Genomic DNA, 19,622 nt, shown 5'->3' on the forward strand with positions numbered 1-19,622 from the left:
TACAAGTGTAGGCAAGATGTATCAATTACAATCTGAACTGTGGAATTCAAACAAGCAGTTAAAATGACTGCAAAAAGTCAAAAGTGCAAAGAATGTACGGAAAACTAGGAAAAACAGGATCTATGCTTGTTGTCCTAGCTGCTTTTGCAACGTGATAACATTTTTATTCAGCTTTCTCAGGTCTAAAAACAGACATGAATTGTACATCAACAACCTAACAATATCATATGAAATATAAAAGTTTCCAGGTAAAGCAAACTCTAGTTTGTATTATTTCTTGATACTAGTCCCCATTTAGAACTTGGGGTAACTCTTATACTACCTCATTCCAACAATCACATAAAGGGAAAAAAGAGAATTACACTACAGTATTATGAATCAGGCTTTTACCTGCTGCAGCATTTTCCAATAAAAAAGCAAAAGTATTTTAAAAATCTGAGCATCACACATAAATTTACTTCCCCATGAACAAATTTCAAACAAAAGTAATTTATACCTCAATCACCATGTAAATACCAGATTACCACAAGTTTTGCAGATTAGACCAATGCTCCCCAAAACTGTTTCATTTTGGGGTTTTTTTCAAAAAAAGAAAAAAGTTTTCTATAGGTTTTCTAACAGTGACAATATAAAACATGCAGACAGCCATGAAAGCTGCCTGAGATGCATTTTTCAAAGCTGAGAAACCAGTATTGTCTTTAACAGGTGGCAAAACACTCAGCAGAAAATTCAATATGCTATGTGACTGCACATTTGACCTAATAAAGGAAACCACAATGCAAATGTTAACCTCTCATTATTCTGCCCAGAGGCCAACTGATTAACAGGGCACAGTGTGACATCTCCTGGCAGCTTTTAGGTTCTGCAAGAGCAACAAATAGATGGGTAAAAAGGATACAACACATCTGCACAGAGCTGGTATGATTGGTATAAACCTATCAATGATAAGACATGTTTCAAGTGCAAATACATCTTTAATTTCCACAGAATTAATCACGCATACTTTATTTTTTACTGTTTCAGCACACATACTTGCAAGGGTAAATACAAAGTTCATGGGAACCTGAAGATAACATAAACTCAGTACAAGTGCATGCTGCCCCAAACACAGATCGACAGTGCAACTTAAAGGCAACAAAGGTTAAAAACAACATCAAAAACCAACAAAACCCCCAGGAGTTCAAATGTCTGGCCCTCCTCCAGCAACACAGGTTATCTCATTGCCTTAAATCTCTGCTGTGCTACAACCAATCTTAACAACCAACTAGTGGTGTCAGAAAAAATATTGATAAATTATTGATAAATTACAATATTTCTGCTGATTCAACTTCATGGATCAATTTACAAGCAAACCAAAGAAAGAACCTGGGACTATAAAGCCAACAGCACGAGGGCACGAGATCAGATCAATAATGATTGCTGAACAAAACCCAAGCACAACCACTAGAGATGCTGAACAGATCAAGTGCTCTAAATGTGTGGATCAGAGGTAGCAAACCTCAAACTAGTATCAGTAGAGAATAATATCTACATAATAAAAACCAAATATCTAAAACTTAAGAAAATAGGTAACCTAGAATTAAATAAAAAAAAAGAAGGAACAGACTTTTCTGAAAATTATTACTAATTACCACCTCCAAAAACATTCATTTCTGTAAGAAAAAAAAAAAAAACAAAAAAACAAACAAAAAAAAAAAACTTAAGTGCAAACATTTTTTCATTTTTTCTGTAGCAGTTTCAACACTCAGGTACATTTTCAGGTTTTATTCCATTTACCTTGGCAGATCTTCTCTCATCAATAGGAAGAGATAATCCCTGAGTATATGGATCTACGTCACCAGTAGTCAGATAATTTTTCTACATTTAAAAAAAAAAAATTAAAACCAGTCAATACACTTTAAAAAATACCAAATCTTACTCATCAAAGAGTTGCTAGGTACTATATTTTCTGAAGTAATTTGAGCAATTTGATGAAATAAAGACTGAAGACAACATTCACATTCTGAAAATGTAGGATGTTTTTGGAACACGTGAATGAAGTGAAGTCAAGGAATGCAGGCAGTAAATATCTTTGTCAAGTTCAAAGCTTAAGTTTGAAAGTGTCACTTCTTCCATGTTGCACTATTTCCAGTATTATGTAAGTTAGTCTCTATATTAAAAAAACCCCTATTTTTATTCAAAGAAACCCCACTCAGTTCTTCTGTAACACAAGTGTCTGTACAAATGTAAGAGGAATCTTTCGAGACAGTTCCTAACTCAAGATGAAAAACTGCATTTTCTAACAGCAGAAACCATATGTCTGCCTCTTACGTTAACAGATGGAATTCATGCTAACAGTAGCACACCTCTATCTCAACACTGTTTTCCATATGCTCACATTTCCAAATGCTCACATTTTTCAGGATAATGACCCACCACCAAATCTTGTAATTCCTTATGGACCATCAGTCACTTTCAGAGCAGAACTTCCCATCAAAACCAGGATGCTGTTGCTCCACATAGATCCCTGGGCCACAGCTTGGGAGCTGGACTGTGCAGCAAGTCAAAGTACCTGCTCCTCAAACCAAACAACAGTGCTGACGCAAGTCTTTAGATTCCACGTCTAGAGGATTTGTCATACATCATACCTTATTAAAAGCATCTTCGGGCCATTCCCAGTCAATCACATGCTTGAAAAATCTGATTATCTTTAATAAAAAGATCATCTATTTTCGTGTCATCGGCTGAAGAGGGGAATGGTGAGATACAGTATTTCACTCACATTGTTTCCTTTCCTTATCTATGTTACAAAGTGGCATAAATGCTCTGAGGAATGTCAAGAAGTAAGAGCTCTACCTGCTCCAGCACAAACCCACATCATTATTGTCTTGGTTTAGATAGACAGGTATCTGCCAGGGAGGGTTGGAGTCTCCCTTAAAATGTAAGCCATTCCCCCCCTTTTCCAAATTATCATAAATTTGCAATTAAAAGGCTGTCAGGCAAAGATTTTGGGAATAGGTATAGCAGTTCTTTACTAGGGATATAAAAAATACAGATGTTGTAGTACAGAAGCATAAGCAAACAAATCAAGAAACAAGAAATCCTAGAAAACCCTGACAGAGTCAGAAATACAACCTGACACCCTGTTGGTCAGGGTGTTGGAAGCAGTCCAAAGTAAGCCCTCCTGGAGTGGCAGATGTGGTTCTGTTGGAGTAGAGATGGTCCCGTTGAAGAAAAAGGGTCCAGTAATGATGAGATGGGTCTGGTCTTCCTCCGGGGATCCGGTGGAAAAACTGGATACCTAGTGGGACTGTGGCTCCTTTTTATCTAGGTTAAGATGGTTTGGCTCCTCCTCCCTGTGTGGAGCAGCTTACAATAGTGCACTGTAATGTGTCATGTCACTGATGAGCTCTTAATGGTCCATTAGCAGAAGATATTCCCATGGAAGTAGTGAAACAATGAAGAGAGATAAGTAGCACTCCACCATCTGATAAGTGACACTGACCTGTTTGGGCAAAGATAAGCAATTCTGCTCCACCCAGATGGAATAGAATAATATGCTCTTTACAAAACCCATGACATTATCCACCCCTTATTCTATTACCATCTGCATCATACCTAACACAATGAATCTTTACACTCAATTCTCACTTAGGATTTGGTTTCCTTGTGGTACACAACTGGTTTCCCCATTTTTTTGCATTACCCACCAAGTGTAACCAGGACCTTGAGCAAAAACAATTCCACGAATGGGTTCACCTTTGCCTGAGGTAGGGTTAATCCAAACAGTCTTTCCTAAAATACCTTTCATGTGTACCACAGGGACTTTATCTCCATCCACTGTGTGCAAGGGTTCAGACTGGGCAGGACCAGCTCAATTGACAGATCCTCGAGTGTTGACCATCCATGTGGCCTTTGCTAAGTTCATTTCCCAATTTTTGAAGGTTCCCCCACCAAGTGCTTTCAGGGCAGTCTTTAGTAGTCCATTGCACCGTTCAACTTTCCCGGCAGCCGGTGCATGATAAGGAATGTGATATATCCATTCAATGCCACGCTCTCTAGCCCAGGTGTTGATAAGGCTGTTCTTGAAATGGGTCCCATTGTCCGACTCGATTCTCTCAGGGGTGCCATGTCTCCACAGGACTTGTTTTTCCAGGTCCAGGATGGTGTTCCAGGCAGCAGCGTGAGGCACAGGGTAGGTCTCCAACCATCCAGTGGTGGTTTCCACTATGGCTAGCACATAGCGCTTGCCCTGGCGGGTTTGGGGAAGGGTGATATAGTCAATCTGCCAGGCTTCCCCATACTTGTATTTGGACCACCGCCCACCATACCATAAGGGTTTCACCCGCTTGGCTTGCTTGATTGCAGCACATGTCTCACAGTCATGGATGACCTGAGAAATACTGTCCATGGTTAAATCCACCCCTTGGTCTCGGGCCCACTTATAGGTGGCATCTCTGCCCTGATGACCCGAGGCATTATGGGCCCATCGGGCTAGGAACAACTCTCCCTTGTGTTGCCAATCTAAATCTATCTTTGACACCTCTATCTTTGCAGCCTGATCTACCTGCTCATTGTTTTGGTGCTCCTCATTAGCCCGACTCTTGGGGACATGGGCATCTACATGGCGGACTTTCACAGGCAGCTTCCCTACCCGAGTGGCAATGTCCTTCCATTCATCAGCAGCTCAGATTGATTTTCCCCTACGCTGCCAGTTGGCCTTTTTCCACCTTTCCAGCCAGCCCCACAGAGCATTGGCTACCATCCAAGAATCAGTGTAGAGGTAGAGCTTTGGCCACTTTTCTCTTTCAGCAATGTCAAGGGCTAATTGAACAGCTTTGAGTTCAGCAAGTTGACTCGATCCCCCTTCTCCTTCAGTGGCTTCTGCAACCTGTTGTGTGGGGCTCCATATGGCTGCTTTCCACTTGCAGTTCATCCCTATGATGCGACAGGAACCGTCAGTGAAAAGAGCGTAGCGTGTTTCTTCTGCTGGCAGTTGGTTGTACGGAGGAGCTTCTTCAGCTCTTGTCACTTGTTCCTGCTCCTCTGCTGTAGGACCAAAGCTTTCACCTTCTGGCCAGTTGGTAATTACTTCCAAAATCCCAGGGTGATTTGGGTTTCCAATACGGGCACGCTGTGTGATGAGGGCAGTTCATTTGCTCCATGTGGAGTCAGTGGCATGGTGGGTAGAGGGAACCTTTCCTTTAAACATCCACCCCAGCACTGGTAGTCGGGGTGCCAGGAGGAGTTGTGCTTCCATGACAATTACCTCTGAGGCAGCTTGAACTCCTTCATAGGCAGCCAAGATTTCCTTCTCTGTGGGAGTGTAGTTGGCTTCGGACCCTCTGTAACTTCTGCTCCAGAATCCCAGTGGTCGGCCTCGGGTCTCCCCAGGCACCTTCGGCCAAAGGTTCCAGGACAAACCGTAGTTCCTGGTTGCGGAGTAAAGCACATTCTTCACTTCTGGTCCCGTCCTGACTGGGCCAAGGGCTACTGCGTGAGCAATCTCTTGCTTGATCTGAACAAAAGCTTGTTGTTGTTCAGGGCCCCAGTGGAAATTGTTCTTCTTGCAGGTAATCAGGTAGAGAGGGCTCACAATATGGCTGTACTCTGGAATGTGCATTCTCCAAAAGCCTATGGCACCTAGGAAAGCTTGTGTTTCCTTCTTGTTGGTCAGTGGAGACATTGCTGTGATCTTGTTGATGACCTCAGTGGGAATCTGCTGCCGTCCATCCTGCCACTTTACTCCCAGGAACTGGATCTCTCGAGCAGGTCCCTTGACTTTGCTTTTCTTGATGGCCAAACCGGCTTCCAGGAGAATCTGGATTATCTTTTTTCCTTTCTCAAACACTTCAGCTGCAATCTTCCCCCACACGATGTCATCAATGTACTGTAGATGTTCCGGAGCCTCACCCTTCTCCAGTGCAGCCTGGATCAGCCCATGGCAGATGGTGGGGCTGTGTTTCCACCCCTGGGGCAGTCGGTTCCAGGTGTACTGCACGCCCCTCCAGGTGAAAGCAAACTGAGGCCTGCATTCTGCAGCCAGAGGAATGGAGAAAAATGCATTGGCAATGTCAATAGTGGCATACCACCTCGCTGCCTTGGACTCCAGCTCATACTGGAGTTCCAGCATGTCCAGCACAGCAGTGCTCAGCGGTGGAGTCACTTCATTCAATGCACGATAGTCCACAATCAGTCTCCATTCTCCATCAGACTTGTGCACAGGCCAGATGGGGCTGTTGAAGGGTGAGTGGGTTTTGCTGACCACCCCTTGGCTCTCCAGCTCATGGATCATCTTGTGGATGGGGATCACGGCATCTCGATTTGTCCGATACTGCCGACGGTGCACTGTCGAGGTGGCAACAGGTACTTGTTGTTCTTCTACCTTCAGGAGTCCCACTGCAGACAGGTTCTCTGATAGTCCCGGCAAGGTGTTCAACTGCTTAATGTTCTCTGTCTCCACGGCAGATATTCCAAAAGCCCATCTGAGTCCTTTAGGGTCTTTATAATAGCCATTCCTGAGGAAGTCTATCCCCAGAATACATGGAGCCTCTGGGCCGGTCACAATCGGAAGTTTCTGCCACTCCTTCCTGGTCAGGCTGACCTCGGCTTCAACCAGAGTCAATTCCTGTGATCCCCCCATCACCCCGGCAATGGAAATCGGTTCTGCCCCCACATATCCCGATGGCATTAGAGTACACTGCGACCCAGTATCTACCAAAGCTTCATATTTTTGTGGCTCTGATGTGCCAGGCCATTGAATCCACACAGTCCAAAAAACCCAATTTTCCCGTGCCTCCTCCTGGCTAGAGGCAGGGCCCCTCTAGCACTGGTTATTATTCCTTTCTTGGACATACATGGTAGAGGTTCCTTCGAGAGGATCCGACACAGCATTCCTACCTCCGTAATACCTGGCAGCTTGCTCGTGGGAGGCTGAGGCTACCTTCATTCTAGTGGAACTCTGTTAGTGTTTCTTCCCTTGAGCTCACGTACCCGTGCTGCCAGGACAGAAGTAGGTTTCCCATGCCACACTCCCATGTCCTCCCCATGGTCCCGCAGATAAAACCACAGGTCAGCTCGAGGGGTGTACCCTCTCTCTCTCACTGGGGGATGTTGGGCTCTGATTCTGGGGCCTGTGACTCGCACCAGTGCTACATGGGAACTGCTCCTTCTCATCTCCTCTCTCATTTCCCTCATCTCCTCTTTGAGTTCCTTCACCACCACAGAGACATGAGCCTGCATTGGGCCACTGATCATACTTTCATAATTTCTGAGCTTGTTGGCAACAGAACCCACTGTCTCTCGGTTATCCTTGGCATTAATTGTTGCGATGAATGTGGCGTATTGAGATGGTCCATGAGTTGTCAGATTCCACAACATGTGCCCTGTGCATCTAACCTTGTTGGGGTCATTATCATGCTGTCCGGTCCTCCCAAAAAGTACTGCCAATACTGCCACTTCTCTCAACTGTTGGATTCCTTCCTCAAGGGTCTTCCAGCATGTTCTATTGTTGTGCTCTTGCATTCTGTCTCTGTGGACAAATCTCTCTCTCACACTCATTAGAAGTCGTTCCCAAAGGGGAAGGGGCCTTTGCTCTCTTACAAATACCTGATTTATACCTGAGTCCTGGGTCAAGGGTCCCAAATTCCTTGCTTCAGCACTATCCAGTTGTACGCCTGTACCCATAAGGTCCCAGACTCAAAGTAGCCAGGCTGTATAAGCCTCACGTCCTCGTCGTGCAATACCTTTTTGCAGATTACGTAGACTTTCATACGACAGGGACTCAGTGATGATCTCAACCTGTGGCTCTTCTGTGGATTGTGAGGGCCCTCCTTTCTTATCCTTAATACCAGGATCTGACGATTTCACTTTAGACTTCCTTGGTTCCACAGGGGCGACTGCTGCTGGCTGTGGCTGCCCTTGTGGTTCAGCTGGAACCTGGACAGTTGTAACGTCTGTGGGTTCCACTGCTGCACCATCAGTCTCTGCCTTCTCGGGGCAGGGGGAGGGTTTTTCATGAGCTGGGGAAATGTACTCCCTCAGCATCTGGCCCATCTCATGTATCTCTTTTACCAGAACCTCAACTCAATCCGGGTGGGTCCTTTCTGAGGCAGGCTGTGGGGCAGAGTCAGGCTCTGGGGTATCTTCTCTATTCTGTGGGGTAGGTATCAGGGTGGTTATCCAGGTCAATCTTCCCTTATCTCTGAATGCTAAATAGAATACGCCTATTAGCAGCACCAGACATTGTATGATATCATTAGCATTCAGAGAGGATTTAAACTCTTCCAAAACTGGTGGGGCAGACCCAAAGAGGTGGGTAAAGGGTTGGAAAAAAAATTCCCCTGGTGTCATTTCCTCACAGTAGGTACCATTGTTAAAGTAACTCCAAAAACACACAGTTAGTGTACAATATCCCTGAATCCATGTGCCTGCCTTCCAGAGGAAATTAAAAATCCATGAGTTCTTCACCTAATTAAGCCATAAAATAAACTAGATGACAGCCACAGTAGCTTTAGTTATGGGGCCCATATTTAGATAAGGGCTTGCAAATGGCAGAAATACAGCCACAACCACGTGCCACCCAAACCAGGGAAAACTGGACCACATGATGCTGTCCAACAAGGCTTCTATACGCAAGAACTTAGGTCACCAAAGAACTGCTATTCCTTTTTCCTCTCAATGCCCTCTAGCCGCACATTGGGCGCCAAAATCTGTCTTGGTTTAGATAGACAGGTATCTGCCAGGGAGGGTTGGAGTCTCCCTTAAAATGTAAGTCCCTCCCCCCCTTTTCCAAATTATCATAAATTTGCAATTAAAAGGCTGTCAGGCAAAGATTTTGGGAATAGGTATAGCAGTTCTTTACTAGGGATATAAAAAATACAGATGTTGTAGTACAGAAGCATAAGCAAACAAATCAAGAAACAAGAAATCCTAGAAAACCCTGACAGAGTCAGAAATACAACCTGACACCCTGTTGGTCAGGGTGTTGGAAGCAGTCCAAAGTAAGCCCTCCTGGAGTGGCAGATGTGGTTCTGTTGGAGTAGAGATGGTCCCGTTGAAGAAAAAGGGTCCAGTAATGATGAGATGGGTCTGGTCTTCCTCCAGGGATCCGGTGGAAAAACTGGATACCTAGTGGGACTGTGGCTCCTTTTTATCTAGGTTAAGATGGTTTGGCTCCTCCTCCCTGTGTGGAGCAGCTTACAATAGTGCACTGTAATGTGTCATGTCACTGATGAGCTCTTAATGGTCCATTAGCAGAAGATATTCCCATGGAAGTAGTGAAACAATGAAGAGAGATAAGTAGCACTCCACCATCTGATAAGTGACACTGACCCATTTGGGCAAAGATAAGCAATTCTGCTCCACCCAGATGGAATAGAATAATATGCTCTTTACAAAACCCATGACAATTATTAATGATATTTCAAACTAGACATTAAAAGATTTAAGGGATTTAATAATCATGCAAAAATATTCAAGCACCAAGACAACTAGATTTATATGGAAAACCAAATTATTTCCACTGGAAAAGGTAAATAAATTGTAATCCTCGTTATTAAGTAATTCTTTGCATGCATTTTGAAGACATCTCTAGAGATTACTTCTGATCTTAAAAACATCTTTTCCAAAATCAGAACCTGATATGGAAGCTGCATTTTTCTACATAAGCAAGGTAACAAAAGAATTATCACTGTGAGAACTGCTAAAAATTCCACCAGTTCTCTTTAGGTGGGAAAAACAAATGAGAGATTGTTATCTTAGTTCTTCCTCAGTCCTTACCAGCTTAATATAGCTTACATGAACTAGACCAAACACACAAACAAAAAGGCCTTGTAAACCTCGAAGTCCAGTTGAAAATAAAACATTAGAAGTTAATGTAAAAAATTATATCATTTGGGTGTTTCAATAATAATTATGAAACATTAAGTTTTAACACAATATTCTAACTTGGAAAATAATCTGGAGTTTTAATTTAAAACAAGAAACAAAAATTATATAAGGATGATTTTGGTTAGAGGTTAAGAAGGCAGTTTATTCTGCTGTTGCTATTGCTATTTAAGAACTCTAGTGCATGCTAATACAGTCAATTTGTATCATATGCAGGTTATTCAAAACCCCCGAAAAAACCAACAGATTGTGTTTCTACCACTTTACCTCCTGGTCCTTTACTGACTTGCTCAATCTTAACCATTTGGATGGATAGCACTAAATTTCAAAAGTATAGATTCACGAAAGTTTAAAAATATTTTAAAAACTAAAATTAATTAAACAAAGCTTGTAGAAATAACAACAGAGGTGGTTTGTTTTGTTTTTTTTCCTCATAATGCTTGTTTGTATTCTTGCATTCTGGCCAGTACGTGCTAAAAAACTGGTTCTACTGCTTCCCTAAGCACCAATGATGAGATTTCATAGAAACAGGGAGGAAAAAAGGCCTGACTCTGGTTGCAATGATATATTATAATATCTATATAAGTTACTATTTTTTTCCAGCTTTAAAAAATATGTATACCACGGAGAAAAAATCTGAACTCTTACTATCTACAGAACTGATAATCCCCAAAGCAAATGTCTACTAAAATAAAAGCTATTGTAGAGCCAGCATTAGACAGCAACAATGGCAACTGCCATAGGGAAAAGGAGATCAACAAGTGTTTCAAAAACTTAGAAATGGAAAATAATATATGAAAGTAATCATTTTGCACAAAGCAAGCAATGCTGTTAGTCACAACTAATCACCACAGCATGCATAAATGCAGAAAGCACAAAGAAAAGCAATGATTTTTTGAATTCCAAGAGCATAAAGTTTTCAAACAAAGCAAAAAGCAACTAATTTGAAAGAAAAGAAAATATATCGAAGGCACCCTACCTTTCTTTTTGCCTGTGAAATACCCTAAAAATCAGGGAAAAGATACTATTCAAAAGGAGTCTTTGAGTCAAAAATATTTGACTTAACAAAAAATACTTCCTTTCTTAAAGCAAATCCATTCATTCATTTTAAGAACTAAGGACATTGGTATTCTCATAAAAAAAGAAATTATTTGGTTCCTTATTTTTCTATGATTCATGCAGAGCAGCTACAGGATATTCCCAAGATGATGACACTTCATACATATCATTTCAATTTTAAATTTACTGTGACATTTAGTAAATCATGTTAAACAGAACATCAAAGGTTTTTCTTTCTAAAATTGAAAAGAAGCTGTCATCCTAAGTACAGGGATATTCTTACCCCAATTACAGACCATAGAATATGCAAGTACTTCAGGAAGTAACAGCTTTTAAATTCTTAAGAAAAAAATCAAGGAAGACACAAAAACAAATGAATAAAATATTCAGAAAGAAGTGTACTAAATAATATGTAGTCACATGGCAATGAGATCTGTAGAAGCCTAAAATATATAAACAAAACGTTCTGAAATGACTTTCACTCTAGTCTTCAAAATCAGCCATTACTCATAATGAATGCCTCCTTACAGAATTTTCCACAGATATTAATTTTCATTCAATTAAAGGAGAGAATCATTTGAAGAGACTCACTAAAGTCAAGCAAGCAGACAAGCAGCTGTACCTGAGAAAGATATCGCCTGTAATCTTGTCGGAGTTCCTCCTTCAGTTTATGTTTTTTTCGTTCATATTCCTCTCCAAGAGGTAAACTCAAGCCATAGTCACCTGAAAGTTTAAGGCCATTAAATATCATTACTTACTATTTTGTGTCAATACAAAGCAAAAGCTACATCTGGATTTTTACTAGCCATAAGCAATAAAAAAAGAATTAGCCACACAACCAGTAATTACATGACAGTTGAAAAAAACCCCTACTCTGTATGAGTAGTTAGGTGAAAAGCATAGAAAAATAGACTGGTATTTGGATAGTTTTCCTCTCATCCTTTGACTTATTCTTCCCATTACAAAAAAAAGCACCATAAGCTGAATTTACTTGAATATCGTACATATTTCTTTTGTCAATATAAGTTTCCAAAAAAATCTCCTTTGACATGTGAGCTTCTAAATTATTCTGATATTTTAAGTTGTGTTTACCACACAATAGAAACATACTTCCCAAATGAAAGCAACAAGCTATTTGTTTGGCATGTGAAAAATTTGTTTGCTCCTACACAACTAGAGGGAATCTGAACATATGACAAAAATAATCATCATTTCTCTTTCCACCGCAGTGTTTTTAATTGTAGTAGACCCAAAACACATTAGTGCTTTTCTGCGATTACTATCAGGTCTCATGACAGCTGCACTCTTAAAATATAATAAAATGTAATGCTATGCAAGCTGTTTGCTGTTCCCAAAATACATTTCAAAGTACTTTCTAAGAAACATCCTCTACCCCAGAAGCCCATCTCTGTGATCACTTTCACCACTCTCCACAGAGCAGTGAATTCCACAAAATCACACAAAAATTCCACAAAATCACACAAAATTCCACAAAAAGCCTACAACTGGGAGTGAGTGTGCGCATATTGTTTCTCAAAAAGCATTTCCACATCTCCTGATGAAGACGGGAAGAGAGGGATATTCAAGACTTGCTCTTAGATCAGTCCCAATTTATTGTAGGGTAGTTTGTTTGGCCTGGCTCAAGATATATTCTGACTTAGTCTATCCTCATGAGCCAGGAAAACCGTGTAACAGGGAAGAAGTGGCAAACAGCAGTCAGCCTGATATTCAGAACCAAAAGCCCTGATGAAATATCTCCTGTGCTATTCTGTAACAGCCTACAGAGTCCAACTATTAACCAAAATCTACACGGGAATTTCTTCTCCAACCTGCAAGTTCCTTTTCTCCTAATTTTGCACATAAGGGAAGCGTGAAGTTTCATTTAAAAAAAAAAATAATGTACCATTTCAAACTTCAGAAAAGGGGTTTTACAGAGGATTAGAATAGAGAAGAAGTCGTTTGTTTCACCTATTTGCTCTTGCCTTTTATTTTATGCCTACTTACCATTGAATTAATTCTAAAAAACCAAGAAAAAGATCAAAAGTAACTAACAAGTGGGAGGAAAGATTCATTCAGAAATTTCACAGATACAACTGAAATTCAGTACCAAAAAAAAAAAAAAAAAGAGTGAGAATCCAGTGCTTTGATTCAAATATGTGAAGTATTCAAACAAAAGATGTTTTAAAATTAATTTTGTTACAGAGGACTTTTTCTGGCCATCAGAAAAGCACTGAGCTAACAATTATGGGTAGTGATCTGGGGGATATTTGAAAACTACCCATCTCAAAAACTTACTCTTGGAGAGCAAAATCACTCCAGTTAACACACATTCAACCTAATTTCATGCAAAATTTGTCCAAATTCTTCTGACACAATAAGAGATATACCTTCTTTTTAATTGTTTTTTATTATTATTTTTGTTTATTCTGTATTTGGTGTCTTTATTTGCCATTTCACATTCTATTAACCACATATAATCACACTGACAATGATTTTTTTTAAGTCTTAAGATTTTAAATGCATTTCTACATCAACATTTCTACACATGTAATGTTGAGAAATAACTGCAACTTTATTCAGTCTGAACCTCAACATTACTGCTAGAACTATAGAATATACTTAGTAGCTACTAAGAAGCAAGTCCCATCTGATTTAATCCACAGGAAATTATAGTGCTTTAAAACAGAGCAAACCAGCAATATCAGCAACCATCCATTTCAGCACCCAAATGATTATTATAGAAAGTGCTGGGTTTGGCTGGGATAGTTAATTTTCTTCACAGTAGCTGGTGTAGGGCTGTGGTTTGGATTTGTGCTGGAAGCAGTGCTGATAATAGGGATGTTTCAGTTACTGCTGAGCAGGGCTCACACCTCCTGCTTCTCACCCCACCCACCAACAAGGGGGCTGGGGATGCACAAGGGGCTGGGAGGGGACATGGCTGGGACAGCTGACCCCAGACCACAGGGATATTCCATTCCATATGGCATCATGCTCAGCAGGAAGACTAGGAGGGAGACTGGTGGGATCTGCTGCTCAAGGACCAGCTGAGCATCAGATGATAGTGAGCAATTGTTTTACATTTGCATCACTTGTCCTCCTTGAGTTTTACTTCTTTCTCTTGGTTATTTTCCTTTTCATTACTTTTATTTTCAATTATTAAACTGTTTTTATTTGAGCCCATGAGTTTTTTCACTTCCACTCTTTGAGTTTTCTGCTTCCACCCCACTGGTGCAGAGTGAGTGAGTGAGTGAGTGGCTGTGCTCAGTTGCCAGCTGGGGTTAAACCACAACATGCCAAACACCTACTTTTTCTTTTCATTTAAGATCACCTGAATGCCCCTCATCTGCAATACTTCACTGTGTTAGTATATTCAAATTTACAGTAACAAACACAGCATGACATGCTATTACAGCTCTCCAACAAAAAATAAAACTATTTTAATATTAATAAAGCTTAAGTGTTTGGTCATGGTCTGCCACAGCCAGTGGGATACTACCTTTTGTGTTCTGTTTTCTGTATCATATGTTTCCTCAGTTGAGCAAAGAATTATCAACACCAGGAGTAACCTGCTGAACCGAATAAAGCTGCCCAAAATGTGTGATAGATACTTATTCAAGTGCTGCCCTCTGACCAAGTTTATCCATTATCACTTCTGGAGGCAAGGAATATTCAAGTATCATTTCAAGTGCTTTTAAGCGAAGTTTTCCTCTAGAGCTCTTTGAGGAGCTTGCCTTGCTGATGGCTGCAAGTTCTATTTATACAACATCCCTAGAAAAATCATGGTTTTACTTATGCAGCTAAGACCAGTTCAAAGCCACAGATTCACAAGCTCAAGCTCCATCCCACTGGAAGCTGCAGAATTTCAGTGGGCACAGTATGAAAATTAATGAGGTACTAACCCAAAGTGTCTACACATGAAAGAAAAGGATTAATTGTCAACAAGAAATAGGACATAGAAAAGCTCTAAAAGACAAACCTGAGTTACACAAGTGTAGCTTAGATAAAACAGTAGTGCCTACGGAAGGGAGATGGTAGGACAAGTAAAGAAAGGTGGCACATTGCAGGAACAGGAAAATGGAGAAAAGAACACTGTCACACATTTTCAATCAAAGGTGACAAAGAACACAGAGAAAAGAAGAAAAAGGACAATATATAAAGCTGGTAAAAATAAATAAAATAAAAATAAAATAAATTTTAAAAATAAAAAATATATTAAGCTGGTAGCCACATCAAAATAAATCCAACCATTTCACCTGGTTAAGATTTCAATCAAAATGAAGTTCTTGCTCTTTCCTTGCACAATGAATGACTACATTGGAACAAAATTACGAAAGCAATAAAACCAGTTTAAACTGCTTGAACATTTGAAAAACACTATTTAAAAGAAAAAAACAGTTTAACTGTGTGCCGCTTAGCCAAGTTGAACTAGGACTCTTAAGAGGCTGAAAGAAAGAGGCTCTGCTTCCCTGGCACAACAAACAGGAGGAAAGGACTCTTTTGCAGTAAAGTCCAAATGAAAGATGGACTTTCTAAGATTTGGCTCCACCCAAATCCAAAGGAAAGGACACATCACCTATCAAGGACTGGCAAGCAGGTTTTTTTAGTTGTTCTTTTTTTTTGTTTGGTTGAGTTGGAATATTTTTAATGGTACTATTTTGCAAGAAGAAAGAGACAGCTTTTGGCATATTTTCCTGCCAAAAAAAAAAAAAAAGCCTAATTACAAAAAAAATTCCTTACAATCCCAAGACTTTCAGAAGAATTATTATGCACTTGAATTACAATGACTATCCTAATGATTAAAGATACAAAGCAGTAATACCCTTCCAAAAATTGTCAAAGGTAATTAAGTGCTACTTAAATCTAGAAGACATATTAAAAAACATATACTATACCTAAAGGATAGTTCTGTTGACTATTTGGAGGTATATTTTCTTTAGCCATGGAGATTAACATCTTGCTAGTTTCAGAAAGCTTCTCTGATTCCTTATTCTGAAAACAAAACAAAAACACCTTACTGCATCACAAAGTAAAGGAAATCTCATAAAAGAACAACATTAGTAATGTAATTATTAGCACCGGAGAACAGAGAGATTGACAGTAATGCTGGACTAAGACACTGAAATTACTAATAGGGAAACTGTGATAAGAACAGATTTTTTTCCAATTGTTATTTGCCTTTCATACTTCATAGTTTCTGGAACAGAAATTTTGAGGATAGTTATACCTTCCATCCCCATCCCAAAACCCAAGATCTGGAGTGGGGTGAGGACAGATCCCTGCTAATCAGCTTCCCTAGGGAGGGGGGAGGGAATAATAAAAGCCATGTAAAAGACTTTTCTCCCTTGTAAAACACAAATCTTACTGTGTATGCCTGGTGGCAAACAAGTTTTTAAAAAATCTACATATAGATATGAAGTACTCAAGTTGGGAATTACTTTGAATAGATAAATCCTTAATATATTCTCTAACAACAAATACAGTTTTAAGAGCAAGCTTCAATCAAGACTTGGCAACAGCAGTACTTAAATTCAGGAAAGCTTTTTAATACCCTTACCCTCATTTCCATGTAAGGTGGATCATTTTCAAGTTCTGCTTTATCTTGTGCCAACTTAGCCTTCTGGTCTTCAATAAATTTCTCTAAATCATCCGCCATCATTTCTAAGGTTACAGAGAAGAGGCAGGAATTGGCATTCACGTTAGAACCTCAAAAACTTAAAGCTCAATTACTATTGCTTAGGACAGCAGTTAAAAATTATCAAATTTCTCCCTCAGAACTATGAGCCTTGAGATACCTGCTGGGTTAACAAACCCAAGATATCCCAAGATACCTGCCTGGGAAACCCACCCATGGAGAAGACTCCTTGAGGTTTCACCAAAAAGAAAATTCAAAGATTCCAGATTACAAGCCTGAAGATACTTCTCTAATCTTTTTTCCTAACATGGTTGAAGTGTTTGGGGGTTGTTTTTTTTTTTTTAACTGCAAGTCTACCAGTGACCTTTCACTACATACTAGCACAAGCTTACTCTTCGTGAACTCTAAAATCAAAATTATAAAACACAGAAAAGTAACCAGGATGAAGGAATCATTAGGAAAAAAGTACAGAAAGTGCAAAATACATGTACTAAAATAAGGGCCAAATCACACAATTATTTCTGTGCTTAACTTACTATCATGAGAAGTCTTAAAAATAATCAAGCTTACTCAAAACAAAACATGAATTTAGAAAAAAAGCCCTTACAAAATACATGAATCGTGTTTCTGGAGTTGGAGCCAACAGTACCTACCTCCTGTACCACCAAAATAGCAGAGGCAATAAGAACAGCTATAAGTCTGCAAAAATCCTAAACTAACAGAAATAAGGAAGCATTGACTCAGAATCAGACACTGATCTGTAGGAAAACGTGTACTGAGGAACAGCAGTTATCTCTCTTCTATTCCTTGTGCACCTTGTATGTTTAACTGAAAGTCCTTCAGAAATTTAGCACCTTATTAGTGGAATTTAGTGTATACTGCTGCTTTCAATAACCTTATAACAAACACTAAAGTCAATCAAGTTCATGTCAACAGAACAGAACTGAAGTTGAGGTACTTTAGGTCTTATCAAGAACTAAAAATACTGCAAAGCTGCACACTAACTAATTATGGAAAAATGAAAGACAAAACCAAAAAGAATGACTGCCTACAAGCCTACTCATCCTAATCTCCACTCAGCATTTTCACCAACTCCACTGGAGAAGGAGTTTTACAAAGCCTAACAATAAAAAAAAAATTCTCGTCATATTCCATGCTTAAAAGAAGCATGAAACTAAGAAAATTATGACCCTCACATCATTCCATGCAGCTCAAGCAAAAGGATTGCTTATGCAAGTTCCTGAAAAATTCCATCACATCCAGTATCTAAACTAAGACAGCAGGTTTTTTTTGAGGCTAATTCTGTATCTTTATAAGATTGTATGAAGTAAACAAGAGGCAAATGATAAAGGTATGTTAGAAAACAGTTTCAGGAAGAGTATTGAAGAACTTAAAAACAACAGCAACAAAAAAACCCAAACCACCATCTCAAAGATAATGAGGTAGCACACAAGTAAACAAAAAAGTAATGTGTCCAGAGGACCGAAATAAATTTTCCCTGGAAGCAAAATGGAAATAAAAATGCAGAAATGCTATAATATAAAGTGAAGTAATTGAAGGCTAATTTAATTTGAAGAATACATTTACTTGATGTATTCCTTAGAATGTACTCCTTTAAACTTCTCTTTTTTATGCATAATATAAAATCATAATATTGTTACAAAGGAGGCAGAACTAGGCCAACCCATTTACAATTCCTAGTGGTAATACAGGACAATCAATGCCAAAAATAAATACCCCCATCTGATTTGTCCTAAATCTTTAATCTCATTAGTTTTGCACACTGATACAGGATAAAAAAAAATCTGAAAGAGGATAAGTTTTCAGGCATGGCAAATTTTATTTAGCCTATTAGGTTACATAACAATAATGAAAAAAAAAAAACCCTATTCTGAAAGGGTGAAACAACTTGTCATACTAAAAAATTTAGAAGTTGGTCTCATCACCTACCCCAGGCTGCAGAGTCATCAAGCGGAAAATGACCACATGTAGGAGGCACTGCGAGAAGCCTTTCCAAAAGCTCACTGACTGTAACATCTATATCTCCTACCTCTGTTTACAATATCATTTATAAACTCTAGCTCTGTTTCCAAATCACTGTATGGGAATGGTACCAAACTTATTCTGAGAGCTGGCACAAGGAAAGGAGTCTTTGCAGAGTATTTTCTAACTAGCATGAGGAACCCAATGAATATCCCAGCATCCTGCACTCCTGTCATAGCGTTCAGAAGGGCAATATAACAAATTAAAAACCAAAGACAAAACAGTTAGAGTTGAACTGCACAGGCAATTCAACTGGTGTGAAGAAACTTGGCAGCTCCAGGCCTTGGAGAACACTAAGCTGACTAATGCTACAGCACTGTTGATTCAGCACACCTTTAATACAGCACAAATGCCTGGAAGAGTAGCTAAATCTTTCTTAGAAATATCTAGACATTTTATGTCTTAACATCCTTCTACTTGAGTTGATCTTCTTAAAATATGTATGAGTGCAAACTTTATGAGATAAGCGAAAAGAATATATTATACCAAAAAAGAAAAACTTCTTAGATATTCTAAGCAAAAGAACAACAACTTCAATGTGACGCACATGCTGCTAAGTTCCAAAAATACACCAGCATATAAGCAAATATCCTCCTGAATATCAATCAATTCTATCATCTACTGTACCATGTGACGAGATCATGACTAATCACAATAAAAATAAAGGAAGAACACATTTCTACCTGAGAGGAGGGCTACCACAGCCCCCAGGCGTGCAGTGAACTATCTGGGAGGTGGCAGCACCGAAACTGCCTTCCCATGGCTGCACAAACACACAGCCTTACACCAAAAAACCACTTCAGAACAAAATCATTTCTTTTCAGTTTGGCAATGCACCTGAAGTCTTTTTGTGCATTTCTAATCCTTGCAATCAGTAGTAAAAATAGCAGGTTCAAAACCAAGCTGGGAGACATTGCTCCATGGACAGAGCACAAAGTCAGAATATGCTGTAAACACTTAAAAATCTCTCCATATGCCTTTAAAATTATGAGGTGTAAACATGTTTTTCTAGGTTTTTGGA

General features: G+C 39.6%; 1 protein-coding gene across 7 annotated transcripts in view; it reads right to left on the bottom strand.

Moving 5' to 3' along the window:
- Positions 1-19,622, bottom strand: part of CSPP1 (centrosome and spindle pole associated protein 1) — a 67,941-nt gene that overhangs the window by 46,652 nt on the left and 1,667 nt on the right. For 5 of the 7 annotated variants that reach the window (XM_066180418.1, XM_066180394.1, XM_066180407.1 and 2 more), the window contains exons 2-6: positions 16,481-16,584; positions 15,819-15,915; positions 11,549-11,649; positions 10,847-10,870; positions 1,777-1,857 (exon numbers count right to left, since the gene is read on the bottom strand). In XM_066180418.1, coding sequence (XP_066036515.1) covers positions 1,777-1,857; positions 10,847-10,870; positions 11,549-11,649; positions 15,819-15,915; positions 16,481-16,582 — 405 coding nt within the window. In that variant the 5' untranslated portion in view covers positions 16,583-16,584. The remainder of the gene's footprint in view (positions 1-1,776; positions 1,858-10,846; positions 10,871-11,548; positions 11,650-15,818; positions 15,916-16,480; positions 16,585-19,622) is intronic. The other 2 variants (XM_066180422.1, XM_066180404.1) reach the window with 1 other exon arrangement.

The sequence above is a fragment of the Chamaea fasciata genome, unplaced genomic scaffold (assembly GCF_029207755.1).
Source record: "Chamaea fasciata isolate MVZ Bird 193981 ecotype frontalis unplaced genomic scaffold, bChaFas1.0.hap1 SCAF_1, whole genome shotgun sequence".
In the NCBI taxonomy this organism is placed as follows: domain Eukaryota; kingdom Metazoa; phylum Chordata; class Aves; order Passeriformes; family Sylviidae; genus Chamaea; species Chamaea fasciata.